Source organism: Amyelois transitella, chromosome 7 (genome assembly GCF_032362555.1).
Source record: "Amyelois transitella isolate CPQ chromosome 7, ilAmyTran1.1, whole genome shotgun sequence".
Classification (NCBI taxonomy): domain Eukaryota; kingdom Metazoa; phylum Arthropoda; class Insecta; order Lepidoptera; family Pyralidae; genus Amyelois; species Amyelois transitella.
The window spans coordinates 6551376-6576832 of NC_083510.1; the positions used below are offsets into that span (position 1 = coordinate 6551376).

At 35.0% G+C, this 25457-nt stretch overlaps 5 protein-coding genes across 5 annotated transcripts; 3 read left to right on the forward strand and 2 right to left on the reverse strand.

Annotated features, from left to right (window-relative positions):
• Positions 1-553: 553 nt before the first annotated feature.
• Positions 554-11733, reverse strand: LOC106131560 (cytochrome P450 302a1, mitochondrial). The gene is made up of 9 exons (XM_013330686.2): positions 11688-11733; positions 8243-8459; positions 7221-7452; positions 6074-6258; positions 5384-5585; positions 4948-5107; positions 4416-4664; positions 775-981; positions 554-683 (listed from the first exon to the last, which is right to left on the reverse strand). The coding sequence occupies exons 2-9, from the start codon at positions 8415-8417 to the stop codon at positions 570-572; spliced, it is 1524 nt and encodes a 507-aa protein (XP_013186140.2). The 5' UTR covers positions 8418-8459; positions 11688-11733; the 3' UTR covers positions 554-569.
• On the forward strand, positions 9841-11486 carry LOC106133962 (tRNA N6-adenosine threonylcarbamoyltransferase, mitochondrial-like). The gene has a single exon (XM_013333882.2). It carries the CDS (start codon positions 10259-10261, stop codon positions 11477-11479), a length of 1221 nt encoding a protein of 406 aa, XP_013189336.1. The 5' UTR covers positions 9841-10258; the 3' UTR covers positions 11480-11486.
• A 175-nt stretch (positions 11734-11908) lies between the features above and the next one.
• On the forward strand, positions 11909-13892 carry LOC106133968 (uncharacterized). Its single transcript, XM_013333895.2, has 2 exons — positions 11909-12361; positions 12796-13892. The coding sequence occupies exons 1-2, from the start codon at positions 12132-12134 to the stop codon at positions 13157-13159; spliced, it is 594 nt and encodes a 197-aa protein (XP_013189349.1). The 5' UTR covers positions 11909-12131; the 3' UTR covers positions 13160-13892.
• A 698-nt stretch (positions 13893-14590) lies between these two features.
• Positions 14591-18072, reverse strand: LOC106131554 (eukaryotic translation initiation factor 3 subunit G). Its single transcript, XM_060945256.1, has 6 exons — positions 17912-18072; positions 17324-17512; positions 16854-17018; positions 16527-16650; positions 15924-16138; positions 14591-14802 (listed from the first exon to the last, which is right to left on the reverse strand). The coding sequence occupies exons 2-6, from the start codon at positions 17510-17512 to the stop codon at positions 14659-14661; spliced, it is 837 nt and encodes a 278-aa protein (XP_060801239.1). The 5' UTR covers positions 17912-18072; the 3' UTR covers positions 14591-14658.
• Positions 18073-19259: 1187 nt separating this feature from the next.
• Positions 19260-25312, forward strand: LOC106134073 (band 4.1-like protein 5). The gene is made up of 2 exons (XM_013334031.2): positions 19260-19441; positions 20148-25312. The coding sequence occupies exon 2, from the start codon at positions 20169-20171 to the stop codon at positions 22194-22196; it is 2028 nt and encodes a 675-aa protein (XP_013189485.1). The 5' UTR covers positions 19260-19441; positions 20148-20168; the 3' UTR covers positions 22197-25312.
• The last annotated feature ends 145 nt before the right edge of the window (positions 25313-25457 follow it).

Genomic DNA, 25457 nt, shown 5'->3' on the forward strand with positions numbered 1-25457 from the left:
CTGATGAGTCACCATTACATTTTGCAATTGAACATGAAGCCATATCAAATGAAATATCTAATGCTGAAGTTCATCCTGTACCTATTCCAGAAGCTCTTCCATTACCAACTTTATCTATGCCTGAAATTAATCCACAGAATATTCCTGTACCGCCGGAGTTACCGCCCTTTTCTTTCCCATCAATGCCTGTTATGTTGAATGAGCCTTTATATCGGCCCGCAGAATTAACACCTATGGTCATAGACGAACCAACACTTCCTCAATTCGAGGTACCTAATAGACCATTCTTTATGTCATTTGCCAAACCCCCTAAACTATCAACATCTGAAATGGAATCCATTATTTCTTTTCCCACATCTTGTGTTCAAAATATTGTGGTAGAGCGTGTTCTGCCACATATAGTTCACGAAGGAAAAGTAAATGTAGTGCCTCCGTCCAGCTACCCAGTCTATTCACCGTATTCACCGACTTTAGCCATTCGATTATATTAGGAAAAACTGAATTTATTAGGCAATAAATAAATATTTGAATTGAAAATTTTGTTTTATTTTTTCGCTTTTCAATTTTCTTTACACATTTCTAAGTTTAAACTTTAGAAGTATTGGCTGATTCGGTTTATTTATTAGTAATGTCCGTATTCCTAACTGTTTTCCTTCCCACTGTAATTTAAACTCGCGTAGCATCTGAAAGTTAAAACCCATCGGATAAAAAAACTTATAGACACAAATCTGATTTCTTTTAAACAACTAACTCGGCATGTATAGAAGAAATTACCCGAATCAGAGTAATAGCCATATTTTGTTCCGCCAGCCTCCGTGCAATGCATGATCTTGGCCCAAAACCAAAAGGCAAACTTAGGAAGGGATGTAAATTCTCATAAAATTGTGAACCACGCATCCAACGCTCGGGCTTAAAAGATGTAGGGTTTTTAACAAACTGTGGTAGTCTAGAAGCCAGCATATTTTGCATCACTATGACAGTCTGAAATAAAATTAAGCTTCTATGTAATAAAATCTCGTGGGAATCGCATTATGAACCTTAAAAAGCATATAAATGGCGGCGATGGTGTCCGCACCCCATCACGTCTCGTTCCCGGCGGGAGCGGTATGCGGTCTGCTGAAAGCCGCTTTGCGACGATGAATGTAAGAGGAGGAATGAAGGATAAGATTGAGGAAGTATGCCAGATGATGGATGAAAGACGTTTGGATGTGTTGTGCGTGAATGAAACGAAGCGGAAAGGATGCGACGCGACGCAGCACGGCCCTTACACGGCGTATTGGTCTGGAATTTCCAGTACCAGCCGAGGCTGTCAAGGGGTCGGTCTAATTCTTTCTGCACGAATGGCTGAGTGCGTGAATGAGTATGAGTGTGTCAGCCCTCGTCTTCTATGGATTAGGCTGAAAGTTGGAATCACTCGGATCTTCGTTCTAGGTGTTTATGCACCTTGGGATGTGGGTTCGAGGGGTGCAACATCAGCAAAAAGCGAAAACGAGGAGTTCTGGAATAGTGTAAGAGAAGTATTGAAAGTTACCAAGCCAAATGAGAAGATTATTATGTTAGGTGATTTTAATGGATGGGTGGGTGTAAAGCGTGATGGATATGAAAAGGTGCTTGGTGCGTTTGGTGACGAAAAGGTGAATGATAATGGAAGAAGTGTATTAGAAATTTGTCTAGAGTGGGATCTTTTTGTGTCGAACTCAATGTTTCAACATAAAGAGATCCACACCTACACAAGAGTGGAAGGTATTTTAAAAAGTATGATAGACTTTGTGATTGTAGATGAAAGATTGAAGAACAAAGTGCTGGATACCCGTGCATATCGCGGTGCTGGCATTGACTCGGACCATTTACTGGTGATATCCCGGATAAGGGGTATCTTCAATCGCTGGCGGCACAGGGTAAGGGAGCAAACCAGCGCTTTGGAAAGAGTAAAAGTAGAAAATTTGCAAGATATGGATGTAGGTAAGAAGTATATTAATAGACTGAAGGATGAATTTGAAGATTTAGATGAAATGAGCGATATTGAAGATGGATGGAAGGAATTTAAAGAAAGAATTGTGAAAGTAGCTGTTGAAGTGTGTGGTGTAAGTAGAAGAAGGAAAGGAAAAAATCACAAAAATGCGTGGATGAGTAAAGATGTGCAAGAACTTGTGCGATTAAAGAAGAAAGCATGGCTGGATTTGTTAGCAGCAAAAGCTAACTTAAGAATGCAAGAGGTTATAGATGAAGATGTGAATGAAGCACGTAAGGAATATAAGAAAATGAAAGATTTGGTTAAGAAAGCTGTGATTAGAAAGAAAGAAGAGTATAAAGAGGATTTTGATAAAAGGCTATCAGAAGACTTTCAGTCAAATCTGAAAGTATTCTGGAAATCCGTAAGGTCAGCCCGAGGAAATACTATAACCAGAGAGCTGACTAGGATCAGATGCCAGGATGGTAGCGTTGTGAAAGGAGAAGAATGTGTACTAAAGATATGGAAGGACTATTTTGAAAGTTTATTTGAAAAAAGGAAGGAAATAAGAAAGATTTCTGCTATAGCGAAGAAAAAGAGAATGAGATGGAAGGCGAAATTGAAATGTCCGAAATTGTGGAAGCACTTAAGAGTATGAAAGCGGGAAAGGCTGCTGGGTGTGATAGAGTGTCGGTCGAGATGCTTAAAGCAGGAAAAGGCGTAGTAGCTAGTCAGTTGTACTGCCTTTTCAATTTGTGTTGGAGAAGCGGCCGAGTACCAAAAGATTGGTGTAAGGCTGTTATCGTGCCACTTTACAAAGGAAAAGGGTCACAGCTGGACTGCAAAAATTATCGTGGTATAAGCCTGCTTAGCGTCGTCGGCAAATTGTATGCTAAGGTATTGATTAATAGAGTCAGGAATGAAACTGATGACAAAATATGGGATGCTCAAGCGGGATTTCGAAAGGGAATGGGATGTACTGATCAGGTCTTTTCCTTGCGGTGCATAGCCGAAAAGTTTTTGGCCAAGAGTCAAAAAGTCTATTGCACATTCGTAGATCTGGAAAAGGCCTATGACAGAGTTGAGAGGAATGAATTGTGGTCAGCACTTTCTATGCATGGGGTGAGCAGTCTCTTAATACGAGCACTGAAATCCTTATGTGAGGATTCGAGTGCTTGTGTCAGGATAAACGGAGCGCACACTGAGTGGTTTAAGATTGAGAAAGGCGTTAGGCAAGGATGTGTTGCGTCACCGTGGCTGTTCAACCTATTTATGGATAGCTGTTTGACAGATTTGAAAGAGTCTAAAAGTGGATTAAGGATGAATGAGTTACTCGTCAAATGTCTGCTCTATGCCGACGATCAGGTTATACTGGCGTCATCAGCGGAGGAGTTACAGGAGATGGTAAACTGTATGCATGAAGCTTTAAAAGAGAAAGGAATGAAGGTGAACGTAAGTAAAACTAAAACACTGGTTTTTGAAACGGAGAAAGAAATGACAGCATGTAATATTTTGATTGGAGGAGAAAAAGTGGAGCAAGTGAAAGAGTTTGTATATCTAGGATCAAAGTTTACATCAGATGGCAAGTATGATAGTGATATTGAAAGGAGAGTGAACGCGGGGAACATGGTGAATGGAGCTTTGCATGCCTTTATGAGCAGTCAGAAACTATCCAAAAAGGCTCGACTGGCTGTGCACAGGGGCGTGTTGGTCCCGACATTAATGTATGGGAGTGAAAGTTGGGTATGGCAAAAGAAGCATGAAAGCAGAATAAATGCAGTGGAAATGAGAGCGTTAAGGAGTATGATGGGTGTGAAATTGAGTGACAGGATAAGGAACAGCGTGATAAGGGAATGTTGTGATGTGAAAGAAGATGTAGTTACAGGAATAGAAAAGGGTATGTTAAGATGGTTCGGTCATGTGGAGAGGATGAATGAAAGCAGGTTGACTAAGCAGATATACAAGGAGAGTGTGGAGGGAAAGGTCGGAGTGGGAAGACCTAGACGAACGTATCTTGATCAAATTAAGGACGTCCTGGTAAAGGGTCAGGTCAAAAGTACCCGAAACCGCCGAGCTTGTATGAAGAGAGTTATGAATGTGGACGAAGCGAAAGAAGTATGCAGAGATCGTGGCAAGTGGAAAGAGGTAGTCTCTGCCTACCCCTCCGGGAAAGAGGCGTGATTTTATGTATGTATGTATGTATGTAATAAAATGTGGAACAGCCGAATCAAATAGGAAGTTAACATGTTCAAGTAATTAAGGCTTCATGCCTTGCAGAGTTTTAAGTTGTAAACTAATAATACTAGTCGTCGTCTTCGTCGGTTCCACTTTGGTTTTTGAAGTTACAAAAACAAGATGATTGTAGTAAAAACATTATTCATCTTATTACATCCGGGTTATTCTCCAAAGAGGTGAGGAAGCACCCGAGATTACCGCCAGGACGAAGAAGTAACACAAGTCTTACCCCTTTTGGTATCAGGTATCCTCTAAGTACAATATCTTTCTGCAACCAACGCCCTACGCCTATAGAAACAGGGTTTAACCTCAGACTCTCCTTTATGACACTTCTCACATAAGTAGCCTTTGTCAATGTTTCTGCTGATATCTCTGAATTTTTTGTAGGAAGCAAAGCCATGATTTCTTGAAACATTTTTTCCTGAACGTCCACATTTGTAGCTAAATGATACAATGCGAAACTCGTGGCGTATGATGTCTAAAAAGAAAAGATATAGCTAAATTTATTAAAACTCGTTGTGCAATTTTAGATCTTGATTCATTCACTATGTAAATTATGCTAGTACCTTTATTTAATAATTCTGAAATTTGTAGGAGTTAGACAGTCAAAGTTTTATCGTTGGATACTTTTTAACTCTATAGAATCACATTATTGATAACGAGAGAATTGAGAACGCTATTCAAGCTATTATTATTTTATATAATGTAGAAGAATGGTGCACACCCAGGCTATGCTAAAATACTTTGAAATAAAGACTCACAGTATCAATAGCGGCCATCAGCATATCGACCATCATTCCCACTATGTCCTTTAGATCTAAATTCGGTTGAATAAGAAAGGACTGCAGAAGTGAGATATCGCGAGCATCACTATCTTCATCAAAAAAATTTACACGACGTAGAAATATCTCTGTAGCTATTCTGTAAAATAATACATTTCTTTTTTATATTGTGGTTTTCAAAGCTGTTAAAAATGATTCATCTATGTATCTTGTAATGATAAACTATAAAATCTTTAGTACCTACATAATATATAAATAACTATAATTTTATATGGAATTTTATTTAAATAACCAACAATTCACAGAAGAAGTTCGTTCTTTATCAATTCAAAGAACTTTCATATAAAACTATAAAGTATTCGGAATAATTTGTGATAAGTACATATATTATTCCGATTCTATGGCTCAAACTTACTTCTCTAAATAATCCTGTGATTTCACGAGCTTTCTATATAATGGCGTTTTGATAATTTTCCAAAGGATACCTTTATCTAACTTCATTATACCACTGTTTGAGTCAAAAGCTGCTGAGATCACTTTGCTGCTGCGCGAATCTCTTTCTTGTTCAAGTTGAGAAAAGCTGTCAAACTTTTCATTGAACCCAACCTTCCCGATAACTAAAAACATGCGAAAAATTAAGAACCATTTAGGTTTGAATGTCCTACAGGGAAACCTGACACTGCTATGGGTTTTGATTTATATAAACAAGGTCATGTTTATCAGCCGAATATCAACAAATTAATAAATACTTAACTATATGGTAAAAAATATAGGTTTATTTATTTTACAGAATACCGGCTGTTTTTATTACATACATACATACATATCATCACGTCTATATCCCTTTCAGGGTAGACAGGGCCAACAGTCTTGGATAGACTGAAAGGCCACATTCAGCAGTTTCGCTGTTTGGCTTTATGATAAAATTGAGATTCAAATAGTGACAGGTTACAGCCGTTCAAATTCGATTAAAGGATCAATCATCATGGTCAAAAGGCGTACATCGGGCTCATCTCCAGGAGGTGAAATTTTAACTAGGATATACGGCAGGAGGAAGAAGAAAAAAGTACTCCGTGGAATAATTAATTAAAATTATTAACAGTACCTTCTAAATTCAACCTATTCAAGTAGTTCAAAAAATCGTCGTTCTCAGTTACTCTATTATCCTTTATCCACTGCAAGAATTCTTTAACAATACTATCAGTATCCTGAATATGTACTTTTACGCTCTGTGGACCTGTGAAATTTTTCTGGAATGTGCTACGGAGCCGCCACCATTCTGGACCATTGCTAGAATGTAAATAATTACTTTGTAAACAAAATTAAAAAGGAAACCCCGAATGAAGTAAGACAAAATAAAAAGTATAAGTAGGTTTTCGATCAAAATATAATGAGTTACGAGAATCTTCAGATTATGATTAAAAAATCGGGTTATTGTATTGGTGCCATGAGATTTCCTTTCGGAGAACATGACCAGACCACTCAAAATCTTTCCATTGATGTTCTAACCTTTATAGAACAACTAACTTTTACACGCAGCTTCGCCACCATGAATTTAGAGCCATTTGCAAAAGAATACATGTTTTTCCAAAATCCCACGGAAACTGGTTTTTTCAGGGATAAAAGGTACCCTATATCCTTCTCCAGTCTCCAGATTTTTTCAGTAGATAACTCAGGAAGAGGTAACAAACAAATAAACAAACTTAATATTCGCGTTAATAATATAAGTTGGTAAAAGTAATCTTATGTTGATAAAAACAAAAGTAAATCCTAACAAACTGATAAACAGAATCCTATGATTCTTTGTGTTTTATATTTTTCTTTGCTCAGTCGTTATCAATTTTTGTTTTCCTGTTTTATTACTTTTATTGATACATACATACATACATATGGTCACGTCTATATCCCTTGCGGGGTAGACAGAGCCAACAGTCTTGAATAGACTGAATGGCCACGTTCAGCTATTTGGCTTAATGATAGAATTGAGATTCAAATAGTGACAGGTTGCTAGCCCATCGCCTAAAAGAGGAATCCCAAGTTTATAAGCCTATCCCTTAGTCGCCTTTTACGACATCCATGGGAAAGAGATGGAGTGGTCCTATTCTTTTTTGTAATGGTGCCGGGAACCACACGGCACTTGTACTTTACTTAGTAGGTACTAGTATTGATAATGACATGATACTGACTCTGTGCTGATAGGTGCCTTTACGCATAGGCACAGCTAAGAAAATAAAAACGAAACACATAATTACGTTGAGAGTAATCCTCCAGTGTTGTAAGAATCTGGTTTATTTAACCGATAGTGTAACATGGCAACATGGCTTCGCCTGGCGGGATATTGGTCATCCTGGCGGAATATAGCCTCCATATCTTCAGGATCGAAGACATGGAGTAAGTTAACCCCTGGCACCTCCCTGACGAGGCTTCCATAACGCTTCCAGTTCAAAAGAGCATTCTGGTCAAGGGCTTCAGCATTGTAGTCGCCTAAATAATAAGTGATTAGTGACATAACATAGGAAATAATCCTGCAACTTCAGACAACCGAATTTGTAACCCTTTAAGGGTTAAATTCCCCTGCAAAATTTGCAAAGGTTTTACACGAAGCGACTCGCTTCATAGTAACCAGAATCTTGTTGGATGGTCCTCTCAGTGGGGTGAGAAAGGACGCAACCGGGACTAACACCAGGTACAATCACTTCAAAAATCAATGGACGCTGTAGCGACATTGGTTATAATGGTTAAGGTAAATTGATATATGAAAAATATAGTATGTTTGTTACAAGGAATGATAACTAGCTGGCCGCTGACACTACAGTACACTACAGTAATTATCTGTTCAAAATCTAATTTTCGTTTTCTACTAATCAAAATTAAACTATTAGGTATATGTAGGTACCTACCTACTTTTATTATGTTTGCTAGTAGGATATTAATTAGGCATAGCTAAAGGTACATTTTGAATGCCATGCTACCATACGACTAAAATGAGTTTAATTCAATATTTTTTCGTGTTTTTTTTTGCCATGGGTGTCCCATAAAGTGTAAAATCTTATTATAAAAATCTAACGAGAAGGTATACCTATAGTCAAACTAAGATAAGTCGTCTTAATTTCCTTCAACCAAAACCAATTCACTGATATGCGGGCTTTAGTTTTACTTGAAGTTGCTTATTTAAAGTACCTACAAACTCAAAGCAAAAGTGGCCTACCCATCAAGCCGTTATCATTATAAGTCAATTAAGTACTAATTCGTTTAATAATAATTAATTACTTACCTATTAACGGTATATATTTGTACAAAGTTCCTATTAATGGATAACTTTTGGGACCAGGAATATTGTCAAAGTTCAAGCAAGTATTATCTTTAACTACACTCGACTTTCTGATAAAACGCATTTGCTTCACATGTTTCCGTAGAAATAATTGATTAATTTTCACCGACTTTAACATTTTACACAAGAAACCTGATATAAAGGCGGATTGCAACTGAATCTGAAATAAGATCGCTATAAGACAAATATGCACATTAAAACAGAAAAAACATCCACGGGTCAGATTGCTGCCTACCTGGCTACAATTTATATTCTAGATCGGTGCATACGAAATGGTGGTACTCATAAATCATTTATGTTAAGGTTTTTATTTGCCTACTAAACTATCGGAATGAGTTTGTTTGTTTATCATAGAAATCGAATAGGATTTCTATGTTTAAAAAAAGTACTTACTAACTTAAATTATTATTGGTACATATTATTTATTTAATATATTTTTTCATATTAATTAAGGACGGAGACACTTGCCTCACTTTCTATTTTATCTTATACTTAATATAAGGTATTTCGGTCTCCGTTTTCATCTGAACACTGCCGATATTTCGGCCAACAACCTGATCGGCGCACATTCGCACAAACAAAGTAGGTATGATAAATGCGTTTAAGAGACAAGCAGGCTGATACCTCAGGGGTTATTGCGAGTTTTACTCGATCAAACACGTCGTTTAAGTATACGCGAATTTGTATGTGATTTAATCAGCGCCACCTAGTGGTAACACGATGGCACTAATGCAACACCATACAAACTCGCGTTACTTGCTCGAAGCTTTTGGCCGAGTGAAACTCGCAATAACCCCTCTGGTACACCAATACTCACTGGCAAATTGAAGAATGGCCAGTAGTCCTTCTGTCATACCTTTTTATTACTTAATATTTACACTATTTTTATAAATGGAAATGCTACCAGCCGTCTGGGCACACTCCCGCATGTTGATGCTATGCAGGGACTGTACAATTTGCAAATTCAATTTTAGTTTGTAATCATCTTTTTTCTTTCTTTTTTATAAGTAGGTTTAGTTTTAATTTGATTTAATAGTAATCAATTTTTAGTAGAATAAAAAAATATTATTCAAATAAAAAATAAACAAAAAATTATAAATTATTAAGAAATCAAAATAATTTGAGGAATTCATTGTGAGTAAAATTGACACGAAACGAAAGAAAAATTCCAAAAAATGTAAACAAAACGCGCCATAGTCATTGAAATGCCAGATCTGAGAGAAATGACCATCGGCGTCAAATGGAAAGTGTAAACAGCTGTGGCTGGTCCGCCATGTTGTTGCTTAAGCCCTTAAACAAGCGTCCGAGGCTATTTAATTTGACAGCAATTTAAGACTGTTTAAGAAGACGTTTAACTCTAAACAACTTTTATGAATACGATTTTCTTAAGTATGACTTAAAGTGTGTCTTAAAACTTAAGAACGTTTATGCATAAGGCTGTTAGTAGCTAGCAGCAAATATTTAGGTACCATGCCCAAATTACCCAAGACAAGTCTATATTTAAAAAAACAATGTGTCGTATTGACAAAGTCACATATAATAAAGTCACAGTACATGAAGTACATCAAAGTCAATCATGTCGTCTGTCCGTTGAGATTATTATTACTGTGGTCCGTTATTTGCATAAGCTTTCATTGCAGTATCGACCATCGACTTAATTAGAATTAATTAAGAAGTTGTTTAGCAGTCAGTGATATAAGTCAGTCTGTCTAGAGTAGTCCAGCCAGACAAACACAAAAATAACGAAGAAAACCTGCTGGCTGTCTGAAGATAGATTAGGTACCTACATAGTCTGCTGAACCAAACTTGTTCCTGAAAATATTTATTTCATTGTAATGAACCTGTAGCTGTACTTCAAACAAAGTGAAACTTGGAATTGTTCATCAACGTAACGTAAACAAAAAGCAATATCTGAATATTAATGGTTATTCGATAAAAGGTTAGGTTGCCTAAGGCAAAATGAATTTTGTATCAAGATTTGGAGGAAGCAAATGTTTAATAAAAAGACTATGTGTTAACAAATCAAGATACATTTCAAATCAGTCAATTCTTGGAATAGAAACATCCTGTGATGATACAGGCTGTGCAATCATTAATGATCAAGGGGACTTACTTGCAGAAAGTTTACATTCCCAACATTTGATGCATTTGAGAAATGGTGGCATTATACCAGACGTAGCTCAAGATCTACACAGGTCTAATATCAAGTCAATTGTATCAAATACATTAGACAAAGCTAAACTCACAGTGGAAAATATTTCAGCAATAGCGGTCACTTTAAGACCAGGTCTTCCACTTAGCCTTGCAGTGGGCATGAAATATGCAAAACAATTAGCACGCCGTTACAAAAAACCTATAATACCAATCCATCACATGGAGGCTCATGCTTTAGTTGCTAGGATGCATCACAATATAAAATTTCCCTTTTTGGTTTTATTAATATCTGGTGGTCATTGTCTACTGGCTGTTGCTCAAAATGTTAATAAATTTAAACTTCTGGGTGAAAGTATGGACAGTGCCCCTGGTGAAATGTTTGATAAAGTTGCAAGACAAATGAAACTAAGGAATTTGCCTGAATATTCAAAAATATCAGGAGGTCAAGCAGTTGAACTGGCTGCATCAAAAGCCAGCAACCCACATATTTTTAAACTGCCCTTGCCATTAGCTGAGTATAAAGATTGCAATTTTAGTTTCAATGGTTTAAAAACAGCAGTTTTACTTCATCTCCATAGAAAAGAAAAAGAGCATGATATTGTAGCTCATCGATTAATACCGGAAGTGAATGATTTATGTGCTGCAATGTTAATGGCTACATCAAGACATTTAGTACACAGAACACAGAGAGCAATTGCATTTTGTCACAATAATAACCTGATACCACCTGATAATAAACAGCTGGTGGTTTCTGGTGGAGTTGCTTGTAATAATTACATTTTCAATGCTTTGACCACATTATGTAATGAAATGGATTATCAAATTTACAGACCACCTCCTAAATTATGTACTGATAATGGAATAATGATAGCTTGGAATGGATTCGAAAAATGGAGGCGAAACATTGATATAGTTACAGATTATGACTCCTTAGATATAAAAGCTTCAAGTCCTTTGGGTGAAAATTTAATTCAAGATGTTATTTCGGCAAAAATACCTATGAAATTGATGAAATTAAAGTTATGAAAATTGTCTTTTGTTTTTTAACTGCTATTATATTCTTCATGTTCATGATTTAAATCAGGTCTTAACTATGTGCATGCAAAGTTTATTATTAGATTCTTTGTAAATGACTATTTTAATAACTATAGCTTATTTTATGTTATATAATAATTTTTATCAGACTAGGGTTTCATACTAGGTCTAAAGGAAATGTTATTTTAAAAGTATTTACCTTCGGTACCTATTTAATGTATTGTAAACCTACATGCAAAGCAAATTTCATGTTAATAAATGAAGCCCTTAAAACGTTTCTTTTTCATAAAAATTATCATTTCGACGTTGGGTTTGGATAGTTCTTTGGACGAATTCTCAGTTTGGTTCTGCGTCTGAGTCCGACCTTGATTCCGAGTTTAAAAAAAACAAGACGGTTAAAAGCCTGAATGTCTTCTTGACATTGACAGTATTGATTGACACTACAATATCATTTGATCATTCGATTCATTAAATTGCATTTTGCATTCCAATTCATTTCCAATGGATATAAAATTATACTCAGTATAAATAACGTAACAAACCTTAGCAGTTGCCAAATAATGTGTTACAACGTAATCATATCAAAGTTAGCTCTGATCTAGGGCGCAATATTATTACAAGGTGCTCATCAGTGGTATGAAAAATGGAATTTCTAGAAAGGATCTACCTTAATATAAGAAAACAAGTGTCCACCTTACCGGCGCTACCGGTATCCGTGCCGAAAACTGTTGATTATCTTAATAAATCAGTTAATAAAATTCGGTTGCCTCCATTCACAAAGGACAATGTATTATACTATTATTTACCAATGCAAGGTCTTGTTAGTTACACAACATTATCCATCAGTGTGATGAATCCTCATCTAATGATCAGGTATTTGTGTCTTGATTATTATCCTATTTAACAGTCTATTGGAAAAAGTACTCATCTACTCAAAATGTCTAGAGTTAAACACAATTGTGCTTATTTATTAATTCAACAGATGCATATATCTATACATAAAATAAAATTCAACTCTTTCTTTCACTTTCCATGATCCTTGTATAATTTTTTTCCACATTCTATTGCTTCATTGACATTCATAAGTCACTTCATCCAAGCTTGTCTGTTATATATAAAAAATAATAAAAGTTTCAGCAGGAACATGTAAAGATGAAAGGGAGACAGAAAAATATAACTTATGACCACAGATAATTGCTTAAATCAGTAATATCATACAATAATAGCATTGGTAATTTTTAAAATTAAATGCAGATTCCGATCAACTATTATTATGTTAAAATTTTTGGTGTTAATAATTGTTCCAGACTATTTCCTAGGAGAGATATAACTGATGTATTATTCCTCACTGCGGGCAGTGGTGCTGGGTTATGGCTGTGGGCTCGTCCACATATGGCAGCAGCAGCTCCTGCTAGACGTTTTTCATGGGCATTTCTAGGTGGATGTCTGTGGCCACTAGGCTCTATATTCCTCTGGGCAATCCTTAGAAGTTCAGTTGGTCAAAGGCCTGTCATTGGTACAGTTCTTGGAATTTCTACAGGAGCTATGCTTACAAATATCGCACTAGATTATTTCCATTATGTTGAAATGATGTTTTGTGGAGAAGTTCATCTTCCCGAAGAAACATACACACCTAATAGTGATGATGAAAAATATGACATTGATATTTAAAATTTGTATTATCATAAATATTGCTTTTTTCTGATAAAAGTTGTAAATATTGAAAAAATGTTTGTGAATGTATTATTTGGTGGTAGTTAAGGGAAGTTGCTTTATATGTCTGACACTCAAATGTATCTCCACTAGTATTGAATATGTTATTGTGACTTATTTCTCACTCTAGTCTACTCACTGACTGCTGAATTAAATTGTTAAAATTATACAAAGCTTTTTTTATTTTATATGTTTTGTACCTATTGTAGATACATTAAAATTATGATTATCATAAGAGCATGTCAAGCCCAACATTTATGTATAACGTAAGTTGTATTATGTTGTTTACATCTCCTTAACGGCTATGGACAGCTACAGAGTAGACAGGCCCAACTAGTTCTTTTAGGCGATTGCTTACTAGCCTATCGCCTAAAATATCTTAAGTTTACAAGCCTTTAACTACATTCATTCATATAATCACGTCTTTATCTCTTGCGGGGTAGACAGTCTTGAAATATTGGCAACGTTCAGCTGTTTGGCTTAATGATAGAATTGAGATATAGATAATGACAAGTTGCTAGCCCATCGCCTACAAGAAGAATCCCAAGTTTATAAGCATATCTCTTAGTCGCCTTTTACGACATCCATGGGAAAGAGATGGAGTGGTCCTATTCTTTATTATATTGGTACCGGAAACCACACGAAATTATTACCTTGATATATTTTTACAATCTGCTCTTTACTTTCTTGCAATAGCTACCTTATTAAGGTTAATTTTTGGGCATTAATCTGGTGGCACGGTAGTGCCCCCGCCAAGTCGAGCGTGAAGTAAACACTGCCGTACCATCCTTTAATGGAAGCATTTCACCGCATTTTCAGGCCCCTCTTAGAGAACCTCTGGATAAGACCAGAACGCAGAAATTTTCGACATCCATTAAGCTATAATCACATATTTAAAATCCAAATTTTAAGTCTGTAGGTCATTTAGCTCCGAAATGAAGCGAAAGCAAAGTTGCGCATTTATGATACTCACTCACATATGATCATCAAATTGACCTAGTACTTTCTATAAATTGAGCTAAAATTTGGTACAGTTAGAGTTTAATGGCCACAAAACAAAAGGAAAACTATAAAAACTAGGATAATCGAAGATCTGGAGTTCCTGAGGACCCTAATTAGAAAACACAAATGCCCAACCAAACTATTAGAGATTCAGTCTTTACAAAAAATACTGAACTTGGTGGGCCGCTTCATTAAGTAGTGCTCAAAAATCGAAGGTCTGAAGTGTCTAATGAAGAACCCTCAGCTGTATTAGAGATATGGTAATGCTATCTTCTAATAATGGTACATAATAAACATAAGTATCGCAAATGATTTCGTGACAAAAAATTGTAGGTTCCTTTATCAATGGTAAAGAACCTGTAAGTTTACCTTGAACTTAAACACAACTATTTTTTTTCCTTTATTTAATAAACATTTTCGTAAATACAATGAAATTCTTGTAAATGTATCTTGATTTAGTTGTTTTGTGGAGGCTTGGACCACTCGACATTCAGGATCAAGTGGTCATATCCATGTCCGTTCAAAGTTTGAATCGCTTTTGCAGCATCAGCTCTAAACTTAAAGTGCACATATGCAAATCCTTTGCAGTGTCCAGTACTCTGAAAATGAGGTTTAAGTAAATAACTTTGCGTTGGTAAACGTTAAAACACATATTAAGTTTTATTTTCTAATCTCATGCAATGTGTAAAATCTGACTTATTTATTTTTTTAAACTTCATTGCACAAAATACAAATGTATAGCACAATTGGCGGACTTAATGCTGGAAGCATTATCTACCATTCAACCATTGTGTCTGACAGACAACTTTATGTGGGGTTAAACTAAAGAAATATATTTATACCTACACAAATTATATAATAAAATAATTATAATATACATTCATAACAACTACAATAGATAAATAATATACATAAATAAATAGGTGCAGCGATTACCAATATGAGTGAAAAGGCTTATAGGTATTAAATATCCTCACGATTCAAGAAAAAACCCGTGATTTGAAACTAGAACGACTTGGGGATGTCCTGATGGACTCGGGGAAGTGAATTCCAGAGCCTAACAGCCATAACGGCGAAAGAATTGGAGGCAATACCTGTACTGTGAAAAGAGATAGCAAGAGTTAACTTATTTGAAGAACGTAGGATTTTTTCGTGAGAAGAACTTAATAGTTGGAACTGTTGGAAGTCTTTTTTAAGATAGTCTGGGGCAAGCTGATTATTGAGAATGGTATAGAGCTGACATACATAAAATGTGAAGATTTCTACGGTTACGGATGGGGAGCCATAGCTGAGAACGGCATTCAGAAATACATATGATCTTACTTCCGAAGGCAGAAAACTTACTTATACTAGCTGTTGCCCGCGACTTCATTCGACGTAAAAGTTCACTGAAAACTTTGACCCCCTGTATCCTCAGGAGTGGGAGGAGAAAAGAAGTGTATTCTGTTGTTGCCAGTTTCAAATTCAACCAAACAAAATACATCTGAGATAACCACATTATAATTTTGGCATGATGCAAGTAGAAACATGCAGACAGAAAATCAAAAAATATTATTTTTGGCTTTTGTTGGATTTATAGTATAGCCACCCCATATAATTTTTTTGACAATATCTTTGAAGTACTTACAGACATCGGTCAGTTACTATTTCGTTATATGTATAGATGAAAGTTACTTTCATTTATTTCTTAATTATTCTATCAAATACTAAACTAACTTACCTTCTCTTTAGCGAGGTACAACTTCTGGACTGGCCCAAAGCTCTTGACAAGGTCGTCAAGATCAGCCTCGACGGCAAAGTTGCTAAGGTTGGAGATACGAATGGCGGCGACGTCGTCACGGCGAGCGCCCGGCGGCTCCCGGCCCGTGCCGCGACCGGCGCCGCCTTCGCGCATGAACGGTGCCACGTATTTGTTGGTAGGCGCCGCTTTCGAATCTATCGTGAAAAAATTACTTCTTAAAATTTATAAGCCTGCCTGCATAAATGGCTTTAAAACAATATTGTTATTTTCATTGCATTTTTTATAAATTACTCTTATCCTTGAAATTAGCAATAAACTTCACATTATAGAAGTTAATTTTGGCTATTGTTTAGTTTTATATTCCCTTTTGCTAGAATTAGGTCTTCCTCCCTGGCATTTGTCCTCTCCTATGATAATCCCAAGGCCTACCTATAACCATGATCTAGGAGGCGTAAGCCAGATTCAAATCATTATCAAGGACACTCCAAAATTATCCACACTCCAAAATATCATTCTCACTATTTTTCACACTTCATCTCACTATAACATTAATATTGAAACAAATTATAAAAATGTATGTACCAGCAGTTTTAGCTGCCTCGCTAGCTTTTGATTGGGCCAGCTGAGAGTGCATGAAGGGGCAGCTGAGGGTCCAGTGGTCGCCTTGGCAGGTACGGCACTTGAATATCACACTGCTGGTTTGAGGCTAGAAAAATATAATTTTAAATACCTTAGTCACTCTAAAAAAAACAAATAAGGAAACTGACTTTTTCTTATGATTATGCCAGAAACATCACAGGTAAAGATTCTTAATCAACCCTCTGGCATTTCATTCCAGTTACATCTCACATTTAAGAGACCTTATAGTAAGAAAAGATAGTCATCTCTACCAATACTATCTCCACCAACCTTGAGTCCATCTAATTCACCATCATCTGGGCGTTGACTCTCCTCCTTGCTTGTAATGAACTGCATGTAAACATCTTCAGACACATTGGTAGTGGCAGGATTGGGACCTGGTTTATCATTAGCTGAGTCACCAAATTTACTCCAGGTCTTGCGTTTAGCGATACTCTAAAACAGATGTCAAATTATAAATTAAATGCCTACAATCTCTTTGGTTTGGCTGCATCCATCTCATTAGTTTGGTTTAAAAAATGTTTTGCACATATATATTAAGAAGTGGTATGAACAACTCTGTTAATTGACTTTTGTAAAATATGCATGAAGAGAAGCACACACAATAGTTTCCTTTGCTATAGGAAGCTTGCATAGATAAATCTGCTAATTGAACTTAAATATCTTTCTAAATTAATATCTTATATAATTACTACATTAAACATTTGTCATAAAACATCCCACAAAACTTTAAAGATTACCTTTGAGACCACACGCTTTTCTATTTTATAAGTTCGGACAATTTTCACTTTCTTGTTGTCATTGTCATACTTGTATTCTGTCACAATTTTCAATCCATTCTCAACAACCTCTGATGGAGGTGGAAGTGCTCCCTGATCTATCTCGACTTCGTCAGCCCAAGACGACTGAATTTCATCAGCAACCGGCATCTAAAAAAATCATGTAGTTATTAATGTGACAAGTTGCAATATTGGGGGTCTACTACATTGATATTATTCTAGAGACAATGATAAACCATTTATTTATTTTTACATTCAAACCAAACCAAACCATAAATAACAATTGTCCAAATACACTACAAACATGGAATGAATATAGTTTCTCTTTGCCTGCTGCCACCTTGAGGGGGAACGGGAGAACATGATTTTCCGAAATTATTTATCATAGGGAAGAATATATTTCAAACATAATCCAGATAAATGTACAGCGTCAGCATCAGGTATTTGGAAAAAAAAGATTGGAAGAGTCGGTGAAACTTGAAGGTTATATTTCAACATTGAACAACTACAATTATTTTGGAATAACTTATGCGAATCTTATGAACTTACTCTTGCGAATTGCGTGTATTTTGTGGCTAAAACTTATTAAAATATTTTTTTTGTTTTTAGGAATTTTCGTTTGACACTAAATTATGGCCACGCACGATTCATTAATTGAGAGGAATAGTGATGTGGTGTCATGTCATGTCAGTACATATGAAATTGGCGTTTGGTATACCAAAGGAGAAGGAACAAAAAGTCGATATTTTTTTTAATATATTTATTTAATCAAAGTAAGAACCAATATCGATGCTATCGATAGTATTGAAGCTCAATATCGATAAAATTGAAGCTTTATATCGATAGTATCGATACTATTGCTGCGGACTATTGCAATAATTATTTTTCTTGCCTATCGATAATGAACTGGGTTCTTCCCTTCCTCCCCTTCCTTTCTTTCCTTCCCCTTTATCCCCTCTATCTATTCTATTACACAAAATGTTGGTTAACAATTTTGCTTGTATATTTTTATTTTAATTTTTCTAAGTTTTTCTATTAAACGATTTCGTTTCTTATTGCAGCATGTTAAGGTCTATTTTACTTTGAAAGTATTGCAAGTATTTTGATCCCTGGTATTTCCTCGAGCACTTACTAAGTATGCGTTTGCAATTTTGAAAGTACAGTAGTCACTATCAAAAGGCAAAAACGGTAAAAGATAGTATTAATAGTTATTGCAATATTCAGAAGCAATAGCATTGATATTATCGATAGTTAACAGTATTTACAGTATGTGACCTATTGATACTATCGATAGAATCAATACACGCAGTTACCGTCAACACTATTAGATCCTTACATATGAAATTGGCGTTTGGTATAGCAGGAACAAAAAGTCGAATGTTTTTTAATATATTTATTTAATCATTATTATTGTCTATGCACTTTTGCTAAAAAAACCATTCGGACGATAGGTACTTACCTAGTAAAATCTTTGATGGCAGTTTGGACCTTGGACTGCCCTATTGGAGTTGAGTTATTTTCCCTTGGAAGAAGTTATCCAAATTTCGAAAAAAATGTAATCTGTTGTAGCAAGGTTCGGGGAGTACGATGGATGTCGTAGACATTCCAATTGAAGCTCCTTTAATTTGGTAACCATTTGTTGCTATCTGGCCAGATTTGAGAAAACTGTAATAAATTATATCGGCATACCAAACGCTTACAAGAAACTTTTTGGGTAAATTTTCGTTTGGGGCAGTCGGACTGCCACAAACTATCGATAGGACTGCCGCAGTCCTATCGATAGTTTGTGAACAATTGAACGGCGAATCTAATTGACTTCATTCGTTTATTTTCTTGACAATGACAAAACTTCATTTCATTCATCTCGTCTAGTTTAGTCCTTGCTACATGTGGTTAGTCTGTGAGTTTAGTTTATGCCTTGCCGTGTCAATCGTGTCATTTCATTGAATTGAAGTTAAGGCTGAATGAAGCTATTCTGTGAAAATCTCCGTGTAATGTTTATTGAAAGTAATAGCAAAACTTAATTTTGTTTCTGTTAAAAAGTGTCACGAGAATTGCTTTTTATTACACCCTGTGTTGGTAAGTTCTCCAGGCTAACTAATATAAGCTCCCAATGGATATTTTCTGAAATATCTCCCAGAATACAATTTTTAACATGTAGCCTGTTAGCATTAACCAATCTCAGCAACACAACACTGGTTTCAATTGATTGCTCTACCAGTTTACAATAAAAAAGTACATAAATAAATAGTACCTTCGAATAATTTTCACATAGGTTACTAGACTTCTTATAATTGAATTAGTGTTACTTATCTTGTTAATTCAGGTTTAAATACTCAAATATAGACTCAAATATAGGTATATTTGATTTAGACATTTTTGGTACCACATTTAGTTAATGTGGTACCTACCAAAAATGTAAGTAATTACGAATCTCCTAGGTGTACATGTATTAATTATTGACATCTATTTATTTGTGCTTATTGACAAATAGTTACATACATATAATCTCGTCTATATCCCTTGCGGGTTAGACAGAGCCAACAGTCTTAAAAAGACTGATAGGCCATGTTCAGCCATTTGGCTAAATGATAGAATTGAGATTCAAATAGTGACAGGTTACTAGCCCAAAAATAATCTCAAGTTTGCAAGCCTAACCCTTAGTCGCCTTTTACGACATCCATGGAAAAGAGATGGAGTGGTCCTATTCTTTTTTGTATTGGTGCTGGGAACCACACGGCAATCAGTGACAAATAGTTCTTTTACATTAATTTGTTTGTATCAGATTCAACAACATAGGGTGAAAATGCTGCGCTTCCTGAGTAGGAGAGGGCGATCTTCCAGTCAAAACCGCAACAAACAAAATCAGAAAACTTCCATCAACAAAAACCTCATACAATGTAAGGTAATGCTACTTGATGAAACTGATTTATCTATTAATTTATCAAAAAAAGCTAGTGCTGCTGACCTTTATGAACAAGTCTTTTATTCATTAGATTTGATAGAAAAAGACTACTTCGGTCTGCAATTCACTGATACTAACAATGTTAAACATTGGTTGGATCCAACTAAAACTATCAAGAAGCAAGTCAAGATTGGTCCACCATATACCTTGAGGTTAAAGGTCAAATTTTACTCTTCAGAACCAAATAACTTGAGAGAAGAACTAACTCGGTACCAATTCTTTTTACAACTTAAAAAGGATATTCTGGAAAGTAAACTGGAATGTCCTCATTCCACTGCTGTAGAATTAGCAGCCTTGGCACTGCAGTCTGAATTAGGAGACTTTGATGAAGCAGTACACACACCAGCCACTGTATCTGAATTTCGTTTTGTGCCCAACCAAACTGAAGAAATGGAAATCGAAATTTTGGAAGAATTTAAAAAGTGTAAAGGCCTTACCCCAGCACAAGCTGAAGTCAATTATTTAAATAAAGCTAAGTGGCTTGAAATGTATGGTGTTGACATGCACATTGTGTTAGGAAAAGATGGATGTGAATACCACTTAGGATTGACACCTACAGGAATTCTGGTTTTTGAAGGACCACAAAAAATTGGTCTATTTTTCTGGCCTAAAATAAGTAAACTAGATTTCAAAAAGAAGAAACTCACACTAGTTGTAGTTGAAGATGATGATCAAGGACGGGAACAAGAACATACTTTTGTTTTTCGATTGCACAATGAGAAGGCTTGCAAACATTTGTGGAAATGTGCTGTAGAACATCACACATTCTTCCGCTTACGAGCACCAGTGAAGGGGCCATCAGCACGTCAGAACTTCTTTAGGATGGGATCTCGATTTCAATATTCTGGAAAGACTGAATACCAAACAACTCAGCAAAATCGTGCTCGTCGTACCGTACAGTTTGAAAGGCGACCTAGTCAGAGATTTGCTAGACGACAAAGCCATGTACTCAGGGAGCGAGAAAAGCAAACCAATGTTAAGGCAGATACTAGTGCTGCTGCAGAAACTCCATTAGAGGCCGCCACATCAACTGATGCCACTGCTGTGCTTGTTCCTGAAACAAGTGGGGGAACCTTATCTAGGAAGAGTAGTGCAAAATCACAGAGGTCATCATTGCTGGAGAATGAAATGAAAATATCTGATTTAGGTGAACCTTCTTCAAAGAACATAGTGCATGATGAGCCATCTGAGGAAGTGCTGATATCAAAAGAAGATGCTATTAGCAACAAAGTGTTATTCAAAATTGATAAACCTGTTTTGGAGGAAAAGAAAAATAATCTTTCTCAACTAGTACTCAACAAGCCATCTTGTAATTGTTCTCCTGCAGCAGATTCGAATCCATTGAATGATCTACTTATGAGTCTGGTCAAAGAAAAACTTAACAATGATGATTCTAAGAATGAAGTAAAAAGGGATCAGCTGGATGCTGCAAGTGACAAGGAAGTACCTAATAATCAAGCCAAGTGTTATTTGTCATCTACTAAAGCCCTACCTCCAGGTCAATTGAAATGCAATAATATCTTGAAGGCACGAGAAAATGAAGTTAAAATAATCAATGAATCAACAAATATCAATGTGTCTATTCCATCATTACCTTCACCAAAAATTTTGAATGAACCTCTAGCTTTGGCAACTAACCCAAGCAATTCTCAGTATGTCTCTATAGTAGTTGTTGAGCCCCCTCTCAATCAAGCAAAATTAGCTTCTCCAAAACCAATTGAGAGGAAAGAAGAAATAATTCCGAAATCTCAACCCATATCATCTTTGTCACCATGGCTGGTTACATCTGAGCCAAGTTCTCCTTCAGGTATTGGAGAAAAAGAGATAACTATAATTCATCGTAAGTCTGTTATTACAACTCAACTTTAAATAATGTTTATGGAACATTTTTTACAGATTTATTGATTACTTTTTTATAACATTGTGTAACAAGAAAATGAAAAATTAATGTTATGTCATAATTTTTGTTTTAAGACTGCTTTCCTGATTATAAGATCAACATATTATGAACATGGTGGATAAGAGTAACAATAAAACCTGAAAGAGAGAAGAAATGCATAGGTAATTCAGACTTCTAATATTTCCCAATGTTAAATGGTGATTATAATTTCTCTAAAAGTCTATAGAGCTGTTGGGAATCTTGTAGCTATAATTTATCCATCTATTACCCACACATTCGGCATTTAAACATATAGTAGTATGTCGTTAAAATTTAAACATTCATTTTAAATTTTTTAAAGCTGGAGACGATTAATTTTATGAAATAATAAGGCAAATTTAATTATTAATCGAAATAAAGGTTCCATAATTTTAATTAATAATGATAGATATTCTTTATCAATGTTCAATTTTCTATTTGATGACATTTTATAAGTACCTATTAGTCATGACAATTTAATAATTATTAGTGCTTTGTTATAGTAATATCATAAAATGTAAAACCCATGTTATGTGAGCAGTGATATATTAGTGCCTTATAAATTCATATGCATTCCTAATAACATTTTAATAATATTTTATTTTTTTACAATATTTCCATACCATATTAATTAATTTTAGGTCTTCTCAATATTACAAAATTCCATTTCACTTTAAGTTTCGCAAGAAACCCTAAGTGAGATGTCTCTTTTGAAATGTTATTGCACTGATCATAGTTAAAATCGAAGACTCGAATTGTAAAGAATTATTTACCTTTACTTTTGAGACATTTATTATAATTATCACTACAATTTAGACATTTAAAAGTGAACTTTAAATCGGTTAAGATGTAAGATTGGTACAAACTAAGTACAGATATTTAGAGGGTGGATATTTACTCAAATCTTTTTTATTAATTATCGAAGTGTTTACAGTACCTATCTGCTGTTACAACCATTTTCATAACATTAGTAAATTGCGCTAGCAAAGCTCAGTACCAAATGTGATTTTGTAATACGAGAACAGCTTGTTGACGACACTTATTGGCATTAATTTTTTGTTATGTGTCGTGCCTTGTTCTGCGCTCTGCGAGGCTTTTTTTACTTTTTGAAATGAATTTTGATATAAAAATTAGCATTATTTATAAGCATTCCATTTATTTATAATGTATCTATGTACTTACAATAACTTATTTGTGATATGACCGTCCATTACATTATTTTTGTAATAGCGTTTATTAAAATGCTATTCCATTAAAGGCATAGTTCAATTACTAACAAAAGACAAAATCTTTAAAAAAGATGTACCTAAATCTTTTTAATGAGACATTCAAAATCGCATTTAGATTTGGGCCATATAATTAGTCTAAATATTTAGGCAAGAAGTTGACAAAGTACAGATTTTAATGACTAATATATTTACATCTGCCTGCTTGCCGTTTATCAGTGAGTTTTATTTGTCAGTATTAAATTAATATATCACCGATAAAAATGGGTGCCATAGTTATTGAAAAAATATCGATCGGATTAAGTTACGTGATAATTTTATCAATCCCACAACAAAACGTAGAATAATTTCGGAAACCTGCATGAATAAAGTATACAACAAAATTTACATATACTAGTTAGGTCAAGCAGTGCCAATACGTGAATTATATTTTATACATACAAATAAAAAAATTAAGTGGAAATGATAAGATAAATATAAGTATTTGATAAAGGTGCTTGGGAAATGAGGGATCAACAATATATAGCTATATGTTACGCTTGCTGAAAACGCTCATTGAGCAAAACGTTCAAACTTTTTATATAAGTACAGAATCCAATAACCAGAAGATCTTTTTAAAAAGAAACCAGAATGTGTTGTTTATTATTACCCAAAATATATGTGTATGGAATCTGAAGGCTAATTAGTTAAAATGTGAATAAACATGTGAATATTTTATGGTATTATAACATACTGATAATAACTAAACGAGCATTTCAGACTGCGAAAGGTATACCTATATGTTTATTATTATTTATAAGCATTATTAAAAATATTCTTTAAAATGAATCTCATATGCGCTATTTTTACAAACGCATCATTTTACCGCTTACAATAGTATCGGTCGTTTTAGTACCTTCTTAATTAAAAGTAATATTAATTGATTGTAAAACCGAACCTAATCCAGCCCCCATGGATGCATGACACTTTTGCTGTCCCGTTTCACGTCAAAATAAAAAAGTGAAACAGCGATAGTTTTACACGCGATAAAAAAGACATCGCGCGTGCCATGCTGCGGGGACAGGATCGTAGTAATAGGCGGAATATCTAGGAAAATGTTAGGGACTTTATTAATGTCTTGTTTCCCGTATGCGTAAATGTAGTTAAAATATTATCATGTAGTACTTAAGTTTTTATTAAAAATTATGTTTTTTTGAGCCATTCATATATTATTATTTTAAAAGTTTTGGTGCTACGCTAAGTTTAAAGTTGATCAGATATATTTTCTTTGGGGGAATTACACGTATACGGAATATGTTTTAGAAGTAAAAACCTGTATGTAATATATGATATTTTTTAAAAACTGACATTTAATTGGGTGTTTATTTTTTCAGTGCCGTGTGGTTCCCGGCACCAATTCAAAAAAGAATAGGACCACTCCATCTCTTTCCCATGGATGTCGTAAAAGGCGACTAAGGGATAGGCTTACAAACTTGAGATTCTTTTTTTAGGCGATAGGCTAGCAACTTGTCACTATTCGAATCTCAATTCTATCTTAAAGCCAAATAGCTGAACGTGGCCTATCAGTCCGCTCAGGACTGTTGGCTCTGTCTACCCCGCAAGGGATATAGACGTGATTATATGTATGTATGTTTATTTTTTCAAACTATCTTTTTGAAAACTTTATTCATTAAATACTCTTTGAAACAATTAAATTTGCATGGGATGTTATAAAATTTGTTCAGTGCGCTCATCCCTTTGGGTACTTAGGCAAAAGTACTTAGGTTTCAAGTTATATGTTATCTTGGTTATCTTATTAGCGTGCATTGTTTTATGGTGAACAAATAAATATTACTCACTAATTATTTGTATTTTCATTTCAATTTCTAAAAATGTCCTTGATTTTTTATTTATATGTGAACACTAAACCACCTCTTTCCACAAATTAAAGTGATTTTAGAAATGTCTTTATTAAAAGTCAAAAACTTAATGACAAACTTTGATGAC

What these genes read in the sequence shown, in the direction of transcription:
- LOC106131560 (XM_013330686.2), bottom strand. Translation starts at nt 8,417, where the DNA reads ATGTTAAAGTCGGTGAAAATTAATCAATTATTTCTACGGAAACATGTG. An exon ending in GAATAGGTTGAATTTAGAAG is followed by an intron (nt 5,586 to 6,073) that starts GTACTGTTAATA and finishes GCATGTTTTTAG; the next exon opens with TTATCGGGAAGGTTGGGTTC. An exon ending in TGGCTATTACTCTGATTCGG is followed by an intron (nt 684 to 774) that starts GTAATTTCTTCT and finishes TTTAACTTTCAG; the next exon opens with ATGCTACGCGAGTTTAAATT.
- LOC106134073 (XM_013334031.2), top strand. Translation starts at nt 20,169, where the DNA reads ATGCTGCGCTTCCTGAGTAGGAGAGGGCGATCTTCCAGTCAAAACCGC.
- LOC106133962 (XM_013333882.2), top strand. Translation starts at nt 10,259, where the DNA reads ATGAATTTTGTATCAAGATTTGGAGGAAGCAAATGTTTAATAAAAAGA.
- LOC106131554 (XM_060945256.1), bottom strand. Translation starts at nt 17,512, where the DNA reads ATGCCGGTTGCTGATGAAATTCAGTCGTCTTGGGCTGACGAAGTCGAG. An exon ending in CGAGGCAGCTAAAACTGCTG is followed by an intron (nt 16,139 to 16,526) that starts GTACATACATTT and finishes TTTTCACGATAG; the next exon opens with ATTCGAAAGCGGCGCCTACC. An exon ending in TGTACCTCGCTAAAGAGAAG is followed by an intron (nt 14,803 to 15,923) that starts GTAAGTTAGTTT and finishes CCTCATTTTCAG; the next exon opens with AGTACTGGACACTGCAAAGG.
- LOC106133968 (XM_013333895.2), top strand. Translation starts at nt 12,132, where the DNA reads ATGGAATTTCTAGAAAGGATCTACCTTAATATAAGAAAACAAGTGTCC. An exon ending in AATCCTCATCTAATGATCAG is followed by an intron (nt 12,362 to 12,795) that starts GTATTTGTGTCT and finishes TAATTGTTCCAG; the next exon opens with ACTATTTCCTAGGAGAGATA.